The sequence below is a fragment of the Colius striatus genome, chromosome 20 (genome assembly GCF_028858725.1).
Source record: "Colius striatus isolate bColStr4 chromosome 20, bColStr4.1.hap1, whole genome shotgun sequence".
Classification (NCBI taxonomy): domain Eukaryota; kingdom Metazoa; phylum Chordata; class Aves; order Coliiformes; family Coliidae; genus Colius; species Colius striatus.
Window position 1 is genome coordinate 7,043,612 of NC_084778.1, and position 18,357 is coordinate 7,061,968.

An 18,357-nucleotide genomic window follows, 5' to 3' on the forward strand; every position below is an offset into this window, starting at 1 on the left:
TACAACCAAAACCAAAGCCTCTGTGGGTTCTCAGAGCAGCAGTAATTATTACTCCTCCCCCCCTCTCTTTCTTTTAAAGAAAAAAGGATAAAAAAATACAGAGAAGCTTCTAAACTCACCAGAATGTTGCCTTTGTATGTCCTGAAACCAAGAATTAACTTCTACTACATAAACTATCAGGTGCTTTTACAGTTCATTTCTTACAGGAACTGGGGAAGATTCACCAAAATTAAAGATATTAAGATTTAAATCTTTGATAGAAGTTCACAACATAATATTTTTTTACCATAAAATGCAGTTGGGAAGGAAAAGAAGCAGCATTTCCCACTAATTTTCTAGGCAGACTTACTTTATTGTACTGAAATCTGTGGAAAAAAAACAAGTTGCCAGTATCTGCAGCTCTTTCAGTTCATCTTTTTGAGATGCATTTGAAGACCCTGCAGGATGAAATTGCACAGCCTAAACACCTCTGTCATCAACCAGCAGGGATGGCTCCTAGGGGAATGAGGAGAGGGGAACCCTCCTGAGCACAGCACTTTTCCTGTCCAGCTGATCCCCTTCACCTTCTCCTGTCCTTCAGAGTTAAAAAGAGTAAACCAAACAGTCTCGTAGTCATCAGTCTTCAAAAAGCAGAGGAAGAGAAGTAATCAAGATGCACTGAGGAAGAAAACTGATGACAACATCACTAAGGATCCTTCAAGAAAACATCACCTAAGATCTTTCAATCCACTGCAACTCAACGTAACCAAGAGCTCAGGAGCCAGATGTACACAAGCACATCCACTCCCTCAAGACTGAACCAGGCGAAAGCACCCAAATGGGAATTACCAGTGAATTGGCTCAAAGTAGTCAGTAGCTCACCATAGTTTTCTGAGCTATTTTATACTACAAATAACTTTACTGATAAAAGCGACATTTTCCTACAGCCTGGAAGCAGAAAGCATGGCAGAAAAACAGTCCTGATCCTTTACATGTGCAAAGAGCACAGAGAGAGAAGGCACTGAGCAGGGCAGAGCAAGATTATCATCAGCTGAAGAGGAGATCCTTTCCTCATGTTACTCTGCTAGCAGACTCAGCCAGGAAGCAGAACCTTAATGAAAGCCTGGGGGCTTGCAAGAACTACTTGTATTAAATGTTTCTTTTCACCTCTCAAAACACTTTTCAAAGCATAATAAAGTATTTCAACATCTCCAAGAACTACATGAACAGAAAATGTTTCAGCTCTACCCATAAAACAAAGCCCAGGAAGGGAAGTAATTTGGTCAGAGTTAGAGTAGTTTTTAAGGACCAAATTGATGCTGAATTTCAAACACTCATGATTATAATTCTTGTTAAAGACAGAAAGCTTACAATAAAAAGTCAATGAGTTAAAAAATACAAAGGAAAATATATGTGTATCCAGTGATACTCCATCTGTGTGTGCAACACTGATACTGAACAGCCCTTCCCAACAGACACACTTTGTGGTTCAGAGTGTCTGTGGTGGATCAAACACCAGCATCTGAGCAGTCTGTCAGTTGATGCTCCTGGGACAGACACCACAGCTGACTTTAAATTTACCACTTGAAGGAAAATTCCTGCACAAAAACAAATGCAAATAAGTTCCAATTAGTTTTTTTTTAATGCTAAAAAGTTTTCCAAAAAGATGAAGAACCAGAAAAGGGCAGAAAAGCTACAAGCCAGGAAACACCAATGATGCAAAGAAAGCCTTTTTTCATTGGTTCAATGAACTCCAAATTGAAGTAAAAACACACAATTAAAAATACACCCAGCTGTAAGAGGAAAGTAAACCTCATCTCTGGGTGTAAACAGACATCTTGCTGCCAAGCTTTAAGGAGGCAGTGCCCTTTGCCAAGCAAGTCTGTGCCATGGGAAAGGGAATGCTTTCACATCCAAGAGCTCTGGCTTGGGCTTTTTTAAAACCTTCCAACTTTTATGAGTCAGAGTCATGACTTATGACATGGCTTATCATCATCTAAATCATATCTACAATCACAGAATGGTGGGGGTTGGAAGGGACCTTTAGAGGTCATCTACTCCAACCTCCCTGTTAAAGCAGGTCCACTATGATGCAACACACAATATGAGAGTAAAGGATTTTGAAGTTGTGTTAAAAAATGCTGTTGAGCTTCCTGCTGCTTAGTATGAGACACATCAGCGAAAGCCAAACAGTTCTGTTTGACAGAATTCGATGAAGGCAGAAATCACATTCTGTGCATGCTGTATGGACAATGGCCAAACCAATGCAACTCACAGAAAGGCACCACTCCACAAACATGAAAATTCTCAGTAACAGGTTAATGATCACTTTGGTTTAGGGACTGATTCACAAAGGTTAATCGTTGACTTTGTTAAGGTTATCCATTGAGGAATGTGGTGTTCATGAATGAGAATTCAGCAGTGCGAGTACAGAAAAAGGCTCTTCAGACTGTAATGAGAACTGTAAGGAGGCAGAGACCCAGACACACTGCTTGAATCACAAGCAGACAAAGACTGACACGTTGATGAAATGGCCACCTCAATGGGAATGACTTAAAAAGGGTTTAGGGTGTAGGCAGAAGGTAACACTGGCTGTGAGAGAAGCAGGAGAACAACCAGTGGTCACTGGTGAGGGAGAAAATACAAACAGCTGCAAAAATCCCTGAAATAAGAGACTTGGGCAATAGCTGCAATATCAAGGATATGGCAGGGAGATTACCATGGCTGTACACTTCAGCCCCACTGGTCAAAGGAAATGGGACTTTAATTAGGTTAGGCCAAGCTCCCATAGGTAAGCACAGCCCCCATTGTACCACAGATCATTAACAAAACCCAGCATGCCAGGACATATCTGAAGTTTTCTTCCAGGACATATCCCAAGCTTTCTCCCCAAACAAAACAGGGGGTTCCAAGCCCTGGGAAGCAGCTTTATTCACAGCTCAGAACAATCTTCTCAAAGAAACAGATCTCCCAACGCAGACATGCTTTTGGCAAGGGCAGGTCTGGGAAAAGCAACAGGACTCTCACACCAATGAGTTTCATTAATACTTTGTTTTAAGGCTCATTAGACAAAGCATTTTCCCTTCTACAAAAAAATGTCATTTAATTAAAAAAGAGATGGTGACAGCTAACAGGCTGCAGGAGCACTGTCAGGGTGGGATTTGGAAGGGGGCTGTGCTCCTGCAGCACTCCAAGCCGATAGAGATCCCAGTCTCGTCAGATGCATCAGCTCACAAGAAGGACATTGAGGTCTGTCTGTCCATGCTCTCAAAACACTCCACTCTCATGCCAGAGCACAATGTCTGTTTTGTAGTCTGTTTTGCATTATCAGGCAGCATTGCAAGTTCTTGTCTTTCAAGTGGGACAGAAGAACCGCATTCCACCAGCCCTCAGCCACTCCTCAAATCACAGGAGGCAACAAAGTGACCAAGGCCTTAATCCTCTTTGATGGGACTAAATCCAAAGAGCCTTCAGTCTTGCAGCACAATTCAATATTATCTCTCTCAGGCTGCCTACCAAAGCTATCCCCTGTCCTGCAGGCACGGCTGGCCAGAGATTGGACTGCAGCCACCAGACGACAGGCGGGCAGATGGAAGTGGCAGCAGGTCAGAGATGAACCCAGAACCAGTCCACATCTCCCACCTGGCAGCCAGAGGATGAGTTTGTATTTCCTATAACTCAACTCCTTATAAAAAACCCACATTAATTATTTACCACAAGAAATGGGCCCAGCCACGAGAGGCTTCATTCCACAACACACCTTTGACTGCAAAACTTCTCACAAGTCCCCAAGAGGATGGGGAAAGTGCTCCTCAAAGAGCCCTTATCTAGACTCAAGGTTTGTCTAACAGTGCAAGACTACCTGTGCAATTATACCACCACAATTAATCATGCAAATAAATTTCCCTGGGGAAGACAAGCCCTTAAAAGGCAAATAGATGAGAGAAGAGAAGGGAAAACAACCCCACCGCTCTGTAATCTGTTCCTTCCTTTGTCAGGCAGAAACGCTTCCTGGAGTGTCCACATCTGTGACAAGGACACGTAGCTCAAATCTCAGCATTAGGCATCCTGCAGCTGAGCTCTAGGTATGGTGCATGGAAAATTCTATTGTTCAAACCATCATGACATCTTTATAAAAGCCAAATTAAAAAAAAGCAAGAGAATAAAAAACGCCAAGGCAGGAATCACTGTTCAGGAGCAGAAATATTTGTACTGCGACCAGAATTACCGTTTCTTACTATTTTCCCCTGCCACGATGGCACACGTACAAAGTTTGACCTAAAAGCCTTTTAAAAGGAGATTGACTTTTCGAGTCAACGATAAAGTAAAACTAACGGTAACATATTCCGGGCCAGCCAAACCACGCACGTTTATCCCGTTGCCGCAGAGACCTCACAGCAAACTACCCGAAGCCGAAGCTCCACGGCCAGGGGAGGGGGCAGGTGGTCGCCCGCTCACCGCTTTGCCCCCGCAGCCGGGCCGAGGCTCCCGCAGCCGCTGCCCCCGCCGCAACCCGCCACCGGAGCGACCCCCGCCCCGCGGCAGCCCGGCGCTGAGGCCCGGCCCGACCCTCGCCGTCCCCATCAGGCTGGCGGTGGCCGGGCTCCCCGCGCCCGGCCCCGCAGGAGAGGCTCCTTCTCCGCCCCCGCCTTACCGGCGGCCGACGAGGGGGAAGAAGCCCCCGGGCCGGGCGGCTGGAGGCCCGGAAGCAGCGGCGGAGCTCAGAGGCGGCGGGGCTGCCGTGCGGGCGGGCTCTGCACCATCCTCCTGCCCCGACGGCGGCTGCGGGCAGGGGACCGGACGGGCGGGGGGAGGCAGCTGCCGCCGCCGCTACCCGGACACCCGCCTCCGCCTCCTCCGCCGCCGCTCACTGCTTCCGGGGACGCAGCCGCGACCCCGCACGGCGGACGGCGGCGCCGAGGGGACAAGATTATGGCGGCGCCGGCAAGGCGCGGGAGGAGCCAGGGCGGCGGGGCGGGCACCGGAGGCGGGCCGGGCCGGGGCGGGCCGGTGCTGCGGCAGGAGCGGGAGGGTAAGCGGAGCGGGACCACCGCCGCTCCCCGAGGTGTTCTCCGGGGCCGGTGCAGCCCGCGGGTCCCGTCACAAAGGGGCCGCTGATGTGTCCGAGCCACTCTGCCGTTGGAAACTGTCCAAAACTACTTTTAAAAAGTAAAATTACAAATAAAAGCGGTGCTCAGTAGCTGACAGCGTTCAAAATGAACTCACGGAACCCAGAATGGGGGGGTTGGAAGGGCCCTGCAGAGCTCATCCAGCCCAGCCCCTGCTACAGCAGGGTCCCCTCCATCAGGGGGCACAGGGACGTGTCCAGGCAGGTTTGGAAACCTCTTGCCCTGGGCAGCCTGGGCCAGGGCTCCCTCACCCTTACAGTACAGAAGTTGCTTCATATGCTTAAATGGAATTGTTTCTGCTCCAGCTTGTGCCCGTTACACCCTGTCCTGTCACTGGACACTGCAGAAAAAAGTGTTGCTGCATCCTCCTCAGGTGCCCCCTCAGCCTCCTCCAGACTGAACAGCCCCAGGTCCCGCAGCCTTTCCTCATAAGGAAGATGCTCCCGTCCCCTGATCACCTTGGTGGCCCTGCACTGGCCTCTCTCCAGCAGTTCCATGTCTCTTTGGAGCTGGGGAGCCCAGAACTGGACACAAGACAACATATGAGGCCTCAGCAAGGCAGAGTAGAGGTGCCTTGACCTGCTGCCCACACAGTCAAGCAGCTGACTTAACAGAATCACAATAACATTTGAATTACATTGAAAGCCAGGAGAGGCGAATGGAAAGTGTCTGAGGAGGAATGGCACCCTGGAGTGAACCCAGCCAAGGGCAGTGGAGGGGGAGTGTGTGAGGCTGGGAGTTAGGGTGGCCCAGCCTGGGGCAGAGGCTGGCTGGGGTGCGAGGATCTTCCCAATCGGTATGGAAATACACGAGGACATACAGAGGACAAAGCCCGGGTCTTCTGTGTGGCCTCCATAAGTTGTGGTACTTATGGAAAAGTAAAACTACAGTATCCTCCTGAAGATGAGAAAGGTCAGAAACCACCCTGTCTTGAAAGCCACCAGAGGTGAGGACTGAATTACTCTCCTGACTTACTGACTCCTTGACAGAGGCCTTTGTGAGGCAGGACAGCCAGTGCACATTTGGCAAGCCTCCCAGATGAGTAAAAACAGATAATCCTGTTCACTAGTTCATTACACATCTCTGACAAAGGGACAGCGGCTGTAGACAAAGGACACATCCATCTCCCATGAGATACCCAGATGATGTATCACACCATTTTGTCTTGTGTTGCAGACACTATAGTGTATGAGCCCCCAAGGTCCAATTATCAGATGGAACCTGCTAATGCTGCTGCTTCTCTCCCAATCCTCTTAACACTTTTTTCAGATGGCTGTTCAACAGCACTGGCTATAACCATCAGCACATGTTTGTGCCTCTCTGCTTAAACACAAGAAACTCGGGCTACAAGGGAACATACACGAGAGAACCCTGGGGTGGTAGGTGGCAGAGGTTGGGCTAGAGTGACTGTCTGACCATCCCAGAGGTCAGGCCAGGATTGGCCATCTGACCACCTCAGGGTGGATGGCCACAAAGTTGGGCCAGGGTAGCCATGCACCACTCTGAGGTTGGTTGGCAGCCAAGGTCAGGCCTCAGTTGCCAGCCAACCACCCCAGGTGGTTCACTGAGGCTGGTCCAAGATGGCTGTCTGATCACAGGGTGATCAGGTGCCAAGGTCAGGCCAAGGTGGCCATCTGACTACCACAGGGTGGTCAGGCACTGAGGTCAGGCTGAGGTAGCCGTGCAACCACCTCAGTGTTGTTGGGCGCCAAGGCCAGGCTGGGGTTAGCTAAGCTTGTCAATGTCTCTCTGTTTCCCTTGGAGCTGGCTGCAGGGCACGAAGTGGAGGAGGGAGTTTGGCTTCGGTCTCCTCTCAAAGAGGTCAAAACTACAGAACAAAACCCTGCACTGCAGCTGCTGTGTAAAGGAGCAAGACACGGCTGTACTCAGCTCCCACTCATGCCCTCACTGACTGCAGCTCTATTCCTGTGCTGTCCAGGAGGTGGTGGAATAGAGCAGCCAGATGAGGGAACTTGTCACTGCGCCCATAAACCTCCAGGGGAAAGATTAAAGACAAATCTTCCCGAAGCATCTCCTTCAGAGGTCAGTCGTTATGATCAGCCTGTGCTCGCACTACACACTGGTTTTCACCTCTCTGTCTTGGACTCTAAGACTGTGTCACCTGCATGGATTCTCTGTTTGGTATTCCTCTCCTTCCTATAGACTGAGAGTCTCCCTCTCTGCCTTGAGAGTCTCCCCCAGGGACTCCTGCATAGTATGATGGTTTAAGTCCTCACAGCTCACTCCAGCCCCCACAGTGAGATGGGGAAGAGACCATCTTTCCCCCCATCCCTCCCTAGCATCTGGTCATAGATAAGCTTGAGGTAGACCTTGGCTCCATCATTGCTCTCTGAGTGTGGCAGGGAGACAGCCTGCTGCCTCATCACAGGATCTCTGCTCCCACACACCTCCTTCCCCATCTACTTTAGGGTCTGTGTGACCTGTCTTTCCCATCCCACCTCCTTCATCTCCCTCCTCCTGCTGCAATTTCCCTTTAAACAGTGATCACAGAGGTGCCTCATTCCCCAGCCTGGACCATAGGTGGGTCTGACTTGGAACTGGGGAAGTTTCCAGCAGCTTCTTATAGGGGCCACCACTGCAGCCCCTCCCCTGCTACCAAAACAACCCCACCAACACATACCTCTAAGCAAAGGCTGAAGGAAATATAAAAAGCACAGTTTTTCTAGGGGACAGGAACAACCACCACACAGTGAACACCCTGAGAGGCTAGATTTGACAGATACCAGAGCTGGGAAGCTGAGACACAGCATACAGGGCTGCAGCTCACTCTCTTGAAACACAGGACGGTCTCTGGTCCCCACAGCACTCCACGCTCTGAGCCAGTACCTCCAGGAGACACAAGCCCAAATCCCAGCCTCTCCCCAGTGATTATTCAGTGCTAGCTCGCCCCACAAAGTACAGTTTGGAAATCAATTAACCTCAGCAGGTTTTCCAGGCACAGTTTGTTATTTAAGACCAGATCCGAGACACCTGCTTTTGTGTGAGAAGCAGTGGTAAAGGACAGAGGAGAAAGGGGGGCAGAAATAGGCAGAACCCTTTTCTCTTTGGCTCGCTCCCAGAGGGCTCTGGTTGAGACAGGAATGTCCATCTGGGCAGCTGTGTGAGCCCTGAGGGGTTTGCCTGTCTGACTGTGACCTGCAGCCTTCCAGGTCTGCTTCTGGGGAGAGATGTTAAGGCACAGCATGGCCTGGTGTCACAGCAGCACTGATCAGGGCTCTGAGAAGGAACTGAGAGTCCCTTTGATCTGGAAACAGGTATCACTGGCACAATAAGCACTTGAACTTTATTTTTTAGTCTTCCAGTTGGGAATGCCAGCAGAGCTGAGGTTAGGAACCTCTGGAGGTTGCCTATTCCAGCTCCTGCAAAGGAAGGTCAGCCACAGCAGGCTGCTGCCCAGGACTGTGTCTATCCAGGTTCTAGACATCTCCAGGGATGGAGAATCCACAACCTCCCCATGCACCATGCAGCCTCTTGCTCACCCCTCACATCCTGCAGGATGGCAGAGACCTCAGAGAGATGGGAGGAGGAAAGACAACCAAGGGCCTTGTGGATGGAGGCAAGAACAGGGAGTGCTTACTCACCAAGGTGCCTGCAGGCACAGACACTCCCTCTGCCACAGGGTCCTCCACCAGCTGCCAGCAGCTCCAGCATTCCCCTCCACAAGTTGCAGGGGGACAACCTGCAGCCTCCCCACCTGCAGCAGGAGGGTCTCTGTCCCCACACACCTCCTCCTCTCTTCTCTCACTGACCTTGGGGTCTGCAGGGTCACTTCTCTCATCCCGTTCCTTCCACCAACCTCAGGGTGGGAGACCAAGGTTTGGCCAGCAAGGCTGACCCAGGGCTGGCAGACTGAGGGAGCCACCCCAGGCTGGGCAGCCAGAATGGTTTCACCTCCTTTCCCAGAGGTGTGGGACATGGCCATGTTTCATGGCAGCTCTGCTTCAGCATCTCCTGGTACCATCATGTCCTGCACCATGGTTTTTTGGAGCTTTCCCCAGTGTCCACCTTGTGCTTGCAGCTTCCCAGTTACCCTCTGCTGCAGGCTCTGGGGAGAAAAGCCCCAAACATACAGTGAGGGTTGGAAATGCTGCAAGAATGGAAGCTCCTGGCAGCAGGCACAGGTGTGTTGATGAGCTCAACACAAAGAAACTCCTCTCCTGCTTGATTGCAAAAGGGAGAGGTTTCAGGTTAAACCTCAGCTTTCTACTCCCAGAGCATGTTGTCTCAACAATCAAAACAGTGAATTGAAGCGAAAATTGAGCAGGATTCACCCAGCCCTGTACAAAGCAAGAACTTCCTGCTGAGTGTGGCCCAAGGCTCCTGACAGATGCTCCTGTGTGTGAATCAGCCACAGCCTTCCTCCATCTGGGCTGGCCCAGGGCTGGTGACCATAACATGAGCTGTCAGGCTCAACAGCTCACCCATGGCTGCCAGCAGGACATGTGGCATCTCCTCAAAGCCTTGTCATGTCCTTGCTGGAGCTCTGAGCCAGCCTTGCCCTCTTGGCAGGGGGGCTGCAGGCAGGAAAGGGGTGGAAAGCAGCAGAGGCAGGTGCTCAGACACTGCTGCACAGGGAGATGCTTCGAGGCTGAGTGCCCTCTGTGCCCTGGGGCAAGGGTGAGGGGCTGTGGGGCTGGCAGGGGGTGAAAGCACAACATCATTGCCATGGGAGGAGACAGAGCCCCAAATAACTGCTTATAATGCTACCAAACAGGTCTGACCAAAACACTCAAGTGCCCCTGGCCTTAGCTGGAGACCCAGGGTGGGGAGTTCTCCCTTCCCAGTGTGTTTGCTGCGGGGTGGCTATTTTTAGGTGAGCCTTGACCCCTCAGGTATGCCAGCCCCATGTCCTAGCATTGGGCGCTGGCAGCTGAAACTGTGACTCAGTATCCCCCTGAGTCACCCTCCTCCCTGGCCCAGCCGCTGGCACCCGCTGGCAGCACTGAAGGAGGGCTCTGGGCTGGCAGGGGAGGGGCTGGCATATCCTTAGGGGCTTCTGCAGACCCCGGGGCAGGTCTTTGAGGGGAGGAGGAGGGGAGTAAAACAGGGATTGGAGGAGGGAGGAGCAGAGGCTGCAGCTGTGCCTGTTTTTCCTCTCTGCAGCTGGACTGCATAATCTTTGAATGCCCCATTTCCACTTAATCTGAAGGTGCAGTCCCAGCCCCTTTGGGAAGGGGGGGAGCAAATCCCCTCCCACGCAGGAGTGGGCAGCCACTGCCCTTGGCAAGCACCAGAGAAAGAGCACTCAAACCCCTCTGCATGGAGCAGCTGGTGGAGGGGACAGTCCCTGAGCTGTGGGGCAGCTCTTATCCCAGGGCCACTGGCCCTGGCTCCATCTCAAAGGCTTGGGGACCCTTTCCCTAGGGAGGGGGAGCTGTGGTCTGGCCCCACAAACAAGGGGGAAGGGTGATGGGGAAACATTAGTTGGGTGGGACTGTTTTCTGGAACACTTGGGGTTTTGGGTGAGTTTTGGGTGTGATGGCTCCAGAGTGCTTCCCTGCCCTCAGGACAAGGCTGGCTGCACCCAAATCCAGCTGGCTACCAGCCCACCCCTCTCTCTGGCTCTAGATGCAAAATGAGCACGGGGCACCCGTGGGGAATCAGCCCTGGTGAGCCAAAAGAGAGTGGCAGGACCACTTGCCCAACTGCCCCTGTAGCCCCTACAAAACCTCCAACTCCCACCAACACATTCTCAAATGTGCCCCTCCGTGCCTCAGTTTCCCCTTCCACAGCACAGGCTCGTGGCCTCCAGCCTTGCAGCCCATTCTGGCGCCTCAGCTCCAGGGTCCAACAGGGCAGCTCCAGGGCAGGTTTGAGACCAAGGAGGTGACCCAGGAGCCACAGCCAACCCCTCTTTGCCCGCGGGGTCTTGCCAGGCCGGCAGAGCCGGTGCAGGAATGTGGGGCTGGGAGGGTCAGGCTCCTCGGGACAGGCGGTCCCTGCTGCGGGGGCTCACGGGGCGGTTCGTCCCCTCGGCAGTGGGATGGGGTGAGCGGAGCAGGACGGCACATCAAGCCCCTGGGACAGCGCCATGGAGCTGCCGTGGGTGCTGCTGGCTCTGGCTGGAACGGCCACAGGCCTGGGTGACTCCTCTGGGGGACACAGGGGCTCGGGGTGGGGGGCTGTGAGGTGGTTTCTGCGGGGGTCTTGGCAACCGCAGGGAGGGGGTTATGGGGCTGGGCACGGCTGGGGGTCCCCACATGGCTGCTGTCCCTCAGGTGCTGCTACTGCTGGCAGCCCGTGAGGCCCCGCTGTGCTGGCACCAGCTCTCACGAGTTCCAGCACAGGTGTAGTCTGGGGTCAGGGGTGCCGGGCACAGGGTGCCACCGCTCACCGCCTGTCCCCCCAGCCCTGCTGCCCTACGTGCCCCGCGTGCCCGCCGCGACACTGCCGGGGAAGATCACCGCCACCACCTTCGCGCTGGAGAGGCCCCGCTGCATCTTCGACCCGCACACCGAGGCCTCTGACACCGTTTGGTTAGTGGTGGCTTTCGCCAACGGTGAGCACCCGCTGCTCCAGAACCGGTGGCCAGGGGACAGGGACAGCCCTCGCTCCGGCACCCGCTCCCCACCGCAGCCAGGGCACAGGGACCCGCTCCCCACCGCAGCCAGGGCACAGGGACACGCTCCCCACCGCAGCCAGGGCACAGGGACACGCTCCCCACTGCAGCCAGGGCACAAGGACCTGCTCCCCACCGCAGCCAGGGCACAGGGACACGCTCCCCACCGCAGCCAGGGCACAGGGACCTGCTCCCCATCGCAGCCAGGGCACAGGGACACGCTCCCCACTGCAGCCAGGGCACAGGGACACGCTCCCCACCACAGCCAGGGCACAGGGACACGCTCCCCACTGCAGCCAGGGCACAGGGACCTGCTCCCCACCGCAGCCAGGGCACAGGGACACGCTCCCCACCGCAGCCAGGGCACAGGGACACGCTCCCCACCACAGCCAGGGCACAGGGACACGCTCCCCACTGCAGCCAGGGCACAGGGACCCGCTCCCCACTGCAGCCAGGGCACAGGGACCCGCTCCCCACCACAGCCAGGGCACAGGGACCTGCTCCCCACCACAGCCAGGGCACAGGGACACGCTCCCCATGGCAGCCAGGGCACAGGGACATGCTCCCCATCGCAGCCAGGGCACAGGGACCCGCTCCCCATCGCAGCCAGGGCACAGGGACCCGCTCCCCACTGCAGCCAGGGCACAGGGACCCGCTCCCCACCGCAGCCAGGGCACAGGGACACACTCCCCACTGCAGCCAGGGCACAGGGGTCCCTCGCTGCAGCTGCTCACTCCCCGTCTGTGCCATGCAGCCTCGGCCACCTTCAGAAACCCCTCATCCCGGGCCGATGTGCCCCTCTACCAGCAGCTGCCCACCGCCCATTCCTACATGACCCTGGAGCTGGCAGTGGCTGCTTACGCCTGCTCAGCACCCAGCCCCGCTGTGCTGCGGGTGGGGGGTGACACGGCGTGCGGAGGTCAGGGCACCCGGGAGCCCTGCAACGGGCCCCTGCCCTCGCCAGGGCCCTACAGGTGAGGCCAGTGGGACGGATCCCCCCCAGACTCCCCACTTGGGATGTACATGTCCCCCCTGCCACTGTCGCTGCTGTCCCATCCCACAGGGTGAAGTTCCTGGTGATGGGCTGCCATGGCCCCAAAGCAGAGACGAGGTGGTCTGATCCCATCCTCCTGCAGAGAGGTACCCGTGGCACTGCCATCCTCCCACCCATCCCCTGTACCTGCGCAGGCGGGGTGCTGGCACACAGCATGGCTTAGTCCCTGTGCCATCACCCCAAAACCCAGAAGAGACAAGCAATCCCCAATGTTCCCCCGCTGCTCTATCCCTCTCCTTTTCCATCGCACCACCCCTGAGCCCCGTGTCCACCCACATCCCTCATCCCCGTTCCAGCCGGCAGCCCGGGCTCCATCGACCCCGCGCCCGCACGTCGAGGCAGTGCCGTGGTGGTCATCGCCTCCGTCCTGGCCAGCCTGGGGGCTGTGCTGGCCGCAGCCGTGCTCGGAGCCGTGGGGTACGGGGCTGCACTGGGTCACACTCAGGGATGGGGAGAGGGAGGGAAGCTTCTGTGGGGTCCTGGGGACAACATCCCACTCCTCAGCCCTGTCAGATCACAGAATCATTTTCGTTGGAAAAGCCCTTTAAGCTCTTGGAGTCCAACTCTCCCCTTACCTTGCCACAGCCACCACTAACCCACAGCCCTCAGCACCTCAGCTCCACGGCTTTGGGATCCCTCCAGGGCTGGGCACTCCACCGGCTCCCTGGGCAGCCTGGCACAGGGGCTGACAACCCTCCCCAGGGAAAAGTTCTGCCTCAGCTCCAATCTCAACCTCCCCTGATGCAACTTGAGCCCATTTCCTCTTGTGGAGATAGATCTGGAGGTGTTTTTAAGATTTAAAAAGCCTTTTTGTTGTCAAATCAGGAGTTGGAAGGAACAAGAACCCCTCAGCAGTGGTTGGTGTGGGGAGGGGTTGGCAGAGCCCCTTGGACCCCAGCTGACCCCTCTGCTTGTCTCTCCCTGCAGCACCAAGGTGTGGGGGTCCCTGTGCCAGAGGGATTCGGGAACCAGCGCTTTCTCCTGCAAGTCATACAGGACCCACCACATCCCCCCGGCCCTGCCGCAGCCCCTGCCCCCCAGCTGCAGGTGCAGCCCCCCAGGACTGCGCTGCTTTGGCCCCAGGCCTCCTGCTCCCTGTTCTGCTGAGTAAATTCTCACTGTACATCTCTCCCTGCCTCCTCCTTGCTCAGACGTGGGACAGTGGCCCCCACACAGCATGTGCCATCCCGCTCAGCCACACAGGGCTGGAGCTGTGGAGGATGGGGGCATTGGGCTCCCCCAAAACCACCCGGGGTCTTGTCTTGGTGGCACTTGGTGTTTAGGGGTGGGAGGGACTTGAAACATGCTGGCACCAGTGGGGGTCTGCAGGGAGCCCCGAGGTGGGCATGACCCTGGAGTGACTCTCTGTCCCCCATTGCCTGGGTGAGGGCTGCTGCTCACCCATGCCAGGAGCGTGGCAGTTCTCAGCACGCCCTGCGGTGGGCACCCAGGCATAGGAACTGTTCCCTGGGGAAACGAGCCCAACCTGTTTGCCCTCGGCCCGTGGCCAGCGCAGGAATGTGGGCGGTTGGCAGCTGCAGGCGGGCCCCTGGGGACAGAGCCCGGGACACCCGCACTCACTCCTGCCTCGGCACCCGCACCATGCTCCCGCTGCTCCTCCTGCTCCTGGCGACAGCCCACGGCCTGGGTGAGTCCAATGGCACCAGTGGGATGGGCTGGAGCTCCCCACTGGGCCCTGCTTATGGGGGTCCCCTGTCCATGGGCACCTGGTACAGGGCAGCTGATGCCCCCCTTGCCCTTATTCTGGGTGCCACCCTCAGTGTCCCTGGGGTCCCTTCCTGGCTCTGCTGGCACAGTGTGGGTGCTCTCGCAGGGGTGTTCCTTGGGGTGATGGCCTGAGGTATCTTTGTTGCTTCTTGAACCATGCCATGAACCATGTGTCTGAGCCCAAACAGGGGAGCAGGGGCCAGAAGCTGGGATCACAGGGGTCAGCTCCCTCCTGGCTCCTGCCCATGCTGACTCCTCCCAGTCAGAGCCACCGTTCAGGGGCTGTACTAGAGGGTGTCTGTACCCTCTGCTGCACCCCCCTTGGCTTCTCACCACAGAAGAGATCCCGTACACACCGATCCTGGCCAGCTCCTCCCTGGGGGGCCTGAAAACCGCCTCCACCTTCCTGCTGGAGCAGCCCCGCTGCGTCTTCAACGACACCTATGCCAATGCCATTATCTGGCTGGTGGTGGCCATCCCTGAGGGTAGGTGGGGTGCAGGGAGACCCCGAGGGAGCAGCTCTTCCTGCCTCTCATACCCACAGGGTCTTTCCTCACTCCCATTCCCACTCCCACAGCCGTACCCACCTTCAACAACAGCTTGGGGCCGGGGACCCCTGAGAGGGCATTCCAGAGGTTTCCCACCAGTGCCTCTGCCTACATGACCCTCAACACCACCTTGAGCAACTACCCCTGCCCCACACCCACTGGGGAGATCACGGTGCTGCGTGTGGGCAGCGAGACCAGCTGTGCCAATGATCAGACGAGACCCACCTGCAACGGCCCCCTGAGCAGCCCTGGGCCGTACCGGTGAGCTTCTCCCAGGGACATCCCCCCCGAGGCTGCCAGCAGCCCCCCTGCTCACGGGAACATGACCAACCTCCCCTCCCACCCCAGAGTGAAGTTCCTTGCTCTGGAGGACTCCAAGCCTGTGGCTGAGACACACTGGTCGAAACCCATCACCCTGAGGACAGGTACTGCGGCAGGGGTGCTCTTCCTGCCCCTTGCACCAATCCTGCAGCATTTGGAGGTGGGGAGGAGGGTGGAGGGTGGTCCCAGGGGTCTGCAAGCAGCTGGGGAAACTGAGTCAGGGCATTGCTGTGGATCCTGCCAGGGTATGATGGCACTGTGCCATGGCATGTTGTGTTTGCATGATGCATTTGCACACTGGGGTTGCCTACAGAGGCACCGTGCCCCAGCCGGGTCCCCTGCTCTGCCCTGGGCTGCACATCCCTCTCCCTCCCTTCCCAGCCAAGCAGCTCAGCAGCATCTCCACGATGGGCGATGGGCACAGCGCTGGCATGATCGCTCTCACTTCCATCCTCTCCATCCTCTTTGCCATCCTGCTGGCCGGCCTGCTAGCCATGCTGGTCTTCTATGGGTGAGTATCAGTCCTGTACCTCCTCGTTGACAGTACCCAGAAGCTGGGACCGGCATGAGAGGGTGACACCAGCACCCCGTGGCCCCCAGCCTCGTCCCTCACCCCCTCATTCCCTTCCCAGCTCAGACGCCTGCGGCGGCAGCAGCAGCTTCAGGAAGCCAGAGGCGGTGATGGTGCAGCGGTACAACACCCACCACGTCTATGACCAGACGGCTCCCCGGCTCTGAGCCTCCCCACAGCCACCCCCCAGCACCACCCCACCTCCTCGCCCGCTCCCACACACCCACAACTGCCCTCGCCATTGCACTACCAGTGTCACAGAGTCACAGAGTGGTGGGAGTTGGGAGGGACCTCTGGAGATGATCCAGTCAGTGGCAGGATGCCCACTACTGCAGGGGCACAGCCAGAGCTGCCCCGTGGACTGGAAGCCATGATGGAGTGGGAGATTAAAGGCCTTTCCGCATGCTTTGTGCCCGGTCTGTGCCTCCTGTTTGTCACCCCCTGCAAACAGCACCCACCAAAACCTGCCCCTCTCCAGCATCTGTGGGGAAAAGCATCTCTGTGCCCCCACACAGGGCTCTAAGCCCCATCCCTGGGTGTGGGATGATGCCACCCGAGGCAGGATGCAGCCAGGGGTGCTCTGGTGTGAGAGAAGCATTTTCACACCCAGTGTGGGGCACATGGTGCCACCTGCACCCACTGCCAAGGGGGAAAAATCCCCTGTGAGGCAGGGAGGGGACAACAGCTCCGGCGCTGAGGTGAGGAGCATAGGAACACCTCCAGGAGTGAGGTATATGGGGATGTTTCTCCTCATTCCTCTTCACCCCACAATGATTTCTCGCTGGCCAAACCCAGAGGAAGATCTCTCCCAGGACAGAGCTGGCCCAATCCTGCCCGGCTGCTGCTGACGTTCCTCTGCTAGCCACAAGATGGCAAGATGGGACCAGCAGCCCGGGGCCTGATCCTGCACCGCCGTGTGGGTCCCTGATCCTGTAACCAGGGAGTCTGGGGCCTCATCCTGCCCTGAGGGGGGGGGGAGTGAGCGCCCTGATCCTGCAGCCTCGGCAGGATGAGACCCTCCTTGTGCTGAAGAAGAGGAGTCTGGAGAGCATCGCGGGTGGCCGTGCGGCGCTCTGAGCGGAGCCGGGGCAGGTGCGCTGTGTGGATATCCATCAGCTATGCACACTTTGCTTTGCACACATTAAACCTTTCCGTGGGCGCCGTGCAAAGGGCAGCATCGCGTTTACACCTCATCCTGGTCACAGTGCCCTTACCGGGCTGTCCTGAGGCTGCCCGGGGGGGGTGGCAGCAACCTGCCCCCTCCTCCCGGCTGCCGCTGCCAGGAGCCGGCCTCCATGGAGCCCAGCCACGGCAAATCAAACAAATCCGGCCGTAATCCTCTGCGCAGAGCGGGGCCGCAGCCGAGGGGTGGTTCCCCCGGCAGACGCGGGTCCCCGCCGTCCTGCCCTGCGCTCAGACACCCAGCACCCGCTCGCACCCACACAGGGCCCTGGAGCTGCTGCGGGGGCGGCGGGGGAGCTGTGCCCGTCACACCGCGGATGCCCAAGGAGGGACACCCGGCCCCGGCCGTGTGCGGGGCTGCAGCCGGGACACGGCGGTGGCGGCGGGGGCTGCGCCTGTCCCGCTGTGCGGGGGGCTGCAGGGGACAGAGCAGCGTGTCCCCGGCCCGTGCCCGCGGCAGCCCGGCACAAATGCCAAGGACCGGCGCTACCCGCCGGCGCGGCCCTGAGCCTCAGCTTTGGGGGCGAGCCCTCCAGCCGAGGACCCCCGTCCCCACTCCTGTGTTCATGGTACTGAGCACAACCCCCCCCCAAAATGCCACCGACCCCTCCGGGAGGGTGCAGGGCTTCGACATAAATCAACTGAAGCCAAGGAAAGGCGGGGGCTGGGGCTCGGGGCTGGGCCGGGGGCTGCAGCCCCCAAGCTCCGCGGAGACGTGTGGGGCGGCAGGGACCCAGCGTGGGTCCGGTCCTGAGCCGCCGAGCCGAGCCCCCGCGGGTCACACCACCAGCCCGGGGACGGCGGCGGGTCTCGGGGCTGAGCGGTACCGGGGGTGTTACCGGCGGGTCCCGGGGCTGAGCGGTACCGGGGGTGTTACCGGTGGGTCCCGGGGCTGAGCGGTACGGGGGGGTGTCACCGGCGGGTCCCGGGGCTGAGCGGTACCGGGGGGTGTCACCGGCGGGTCCCGGGGCTGAGCGGTACCGGGGGTGTCACCGGCGGGTCCCGGGGCTGAGCGGTACCGGGGGTGTCACCGGCGGGTCCCGGGGCTGAGCGGTACCGGGGGGTGTCACCGGCGGGTCCCGGGGCTGAGCGGTACCGGGGGGTGTCACCGGCGGGTCCCGGGGCTGAGCGGTACCGGGGGGTGTCACCGGCGGGTCCCGGGGCTGAGCGGTACCGGGGGTGTCACCGGCGGGTCCCGGGGCTGAGCGGTACCGGGGGGTGTCACCGGCGGGTCCCGGGGCTGAGCGGTACCGGGGGGGTCTCGG

At 57.7% G+C, this 18,357-nt stretch overlaps 2 protein-coding genes across 4 annotated transcripts in view; one reads left to right on the forward strand and one right to left on the reverse strand.

The window, feature by feature from the left end:
- TMEM248 (transmembrane protein 248) overlaps nt 1–4,902 on the reverse strand; it is a 17,489-nt gene extending 12,587 nt beyond the window's left edge. For 2 of the 3 annotated variants that reach the window (XM_062012554.1, XM_062012555.1), the window contains exon 1: nt 4,634–4,902. The gene's annotated coding sequence lies outside the window, so the exon portion shown is untranslated. Of the gene's footprint in view, nt 1–4,347; nt 4,431–4,633 lie in introns of those variants that run through there. The other variant, XM_062012556.1, reaches the window with a different exon arrangement.
- UPK3BL2 (uroplakin 3B like 2) lies at nt 4,235–16,322 on the forward strand. The gene is made up of 13 exons (XM_062012668.1): nt 4,235–4,243; nt 4,367–5,117; nt 11,479–11,628; nt 12,443–12,662; nt 12,752–12,828; nt 13,039–13,159; nt 13,670–13,789; nt 14,194–14,390; nt 14,809–14,955; nt 15,048–15,279; nt 15,367–15,443; nt 15,721–15,850; nt 15,972–16,322. The coding sequence occupies exons 1-13, from the start codon at nt 4,235–4,237 to the stop codon at nt 16,075–16,077; spliced, it is 2,337 nt and encodes a 778-aa protein (XP_061868652.1). The 3' UTR covers nt 16,078–16,322.
- The last annotated feature ends 2,035 nt before the right edge of the window (nt 16,323–18,357 follow it).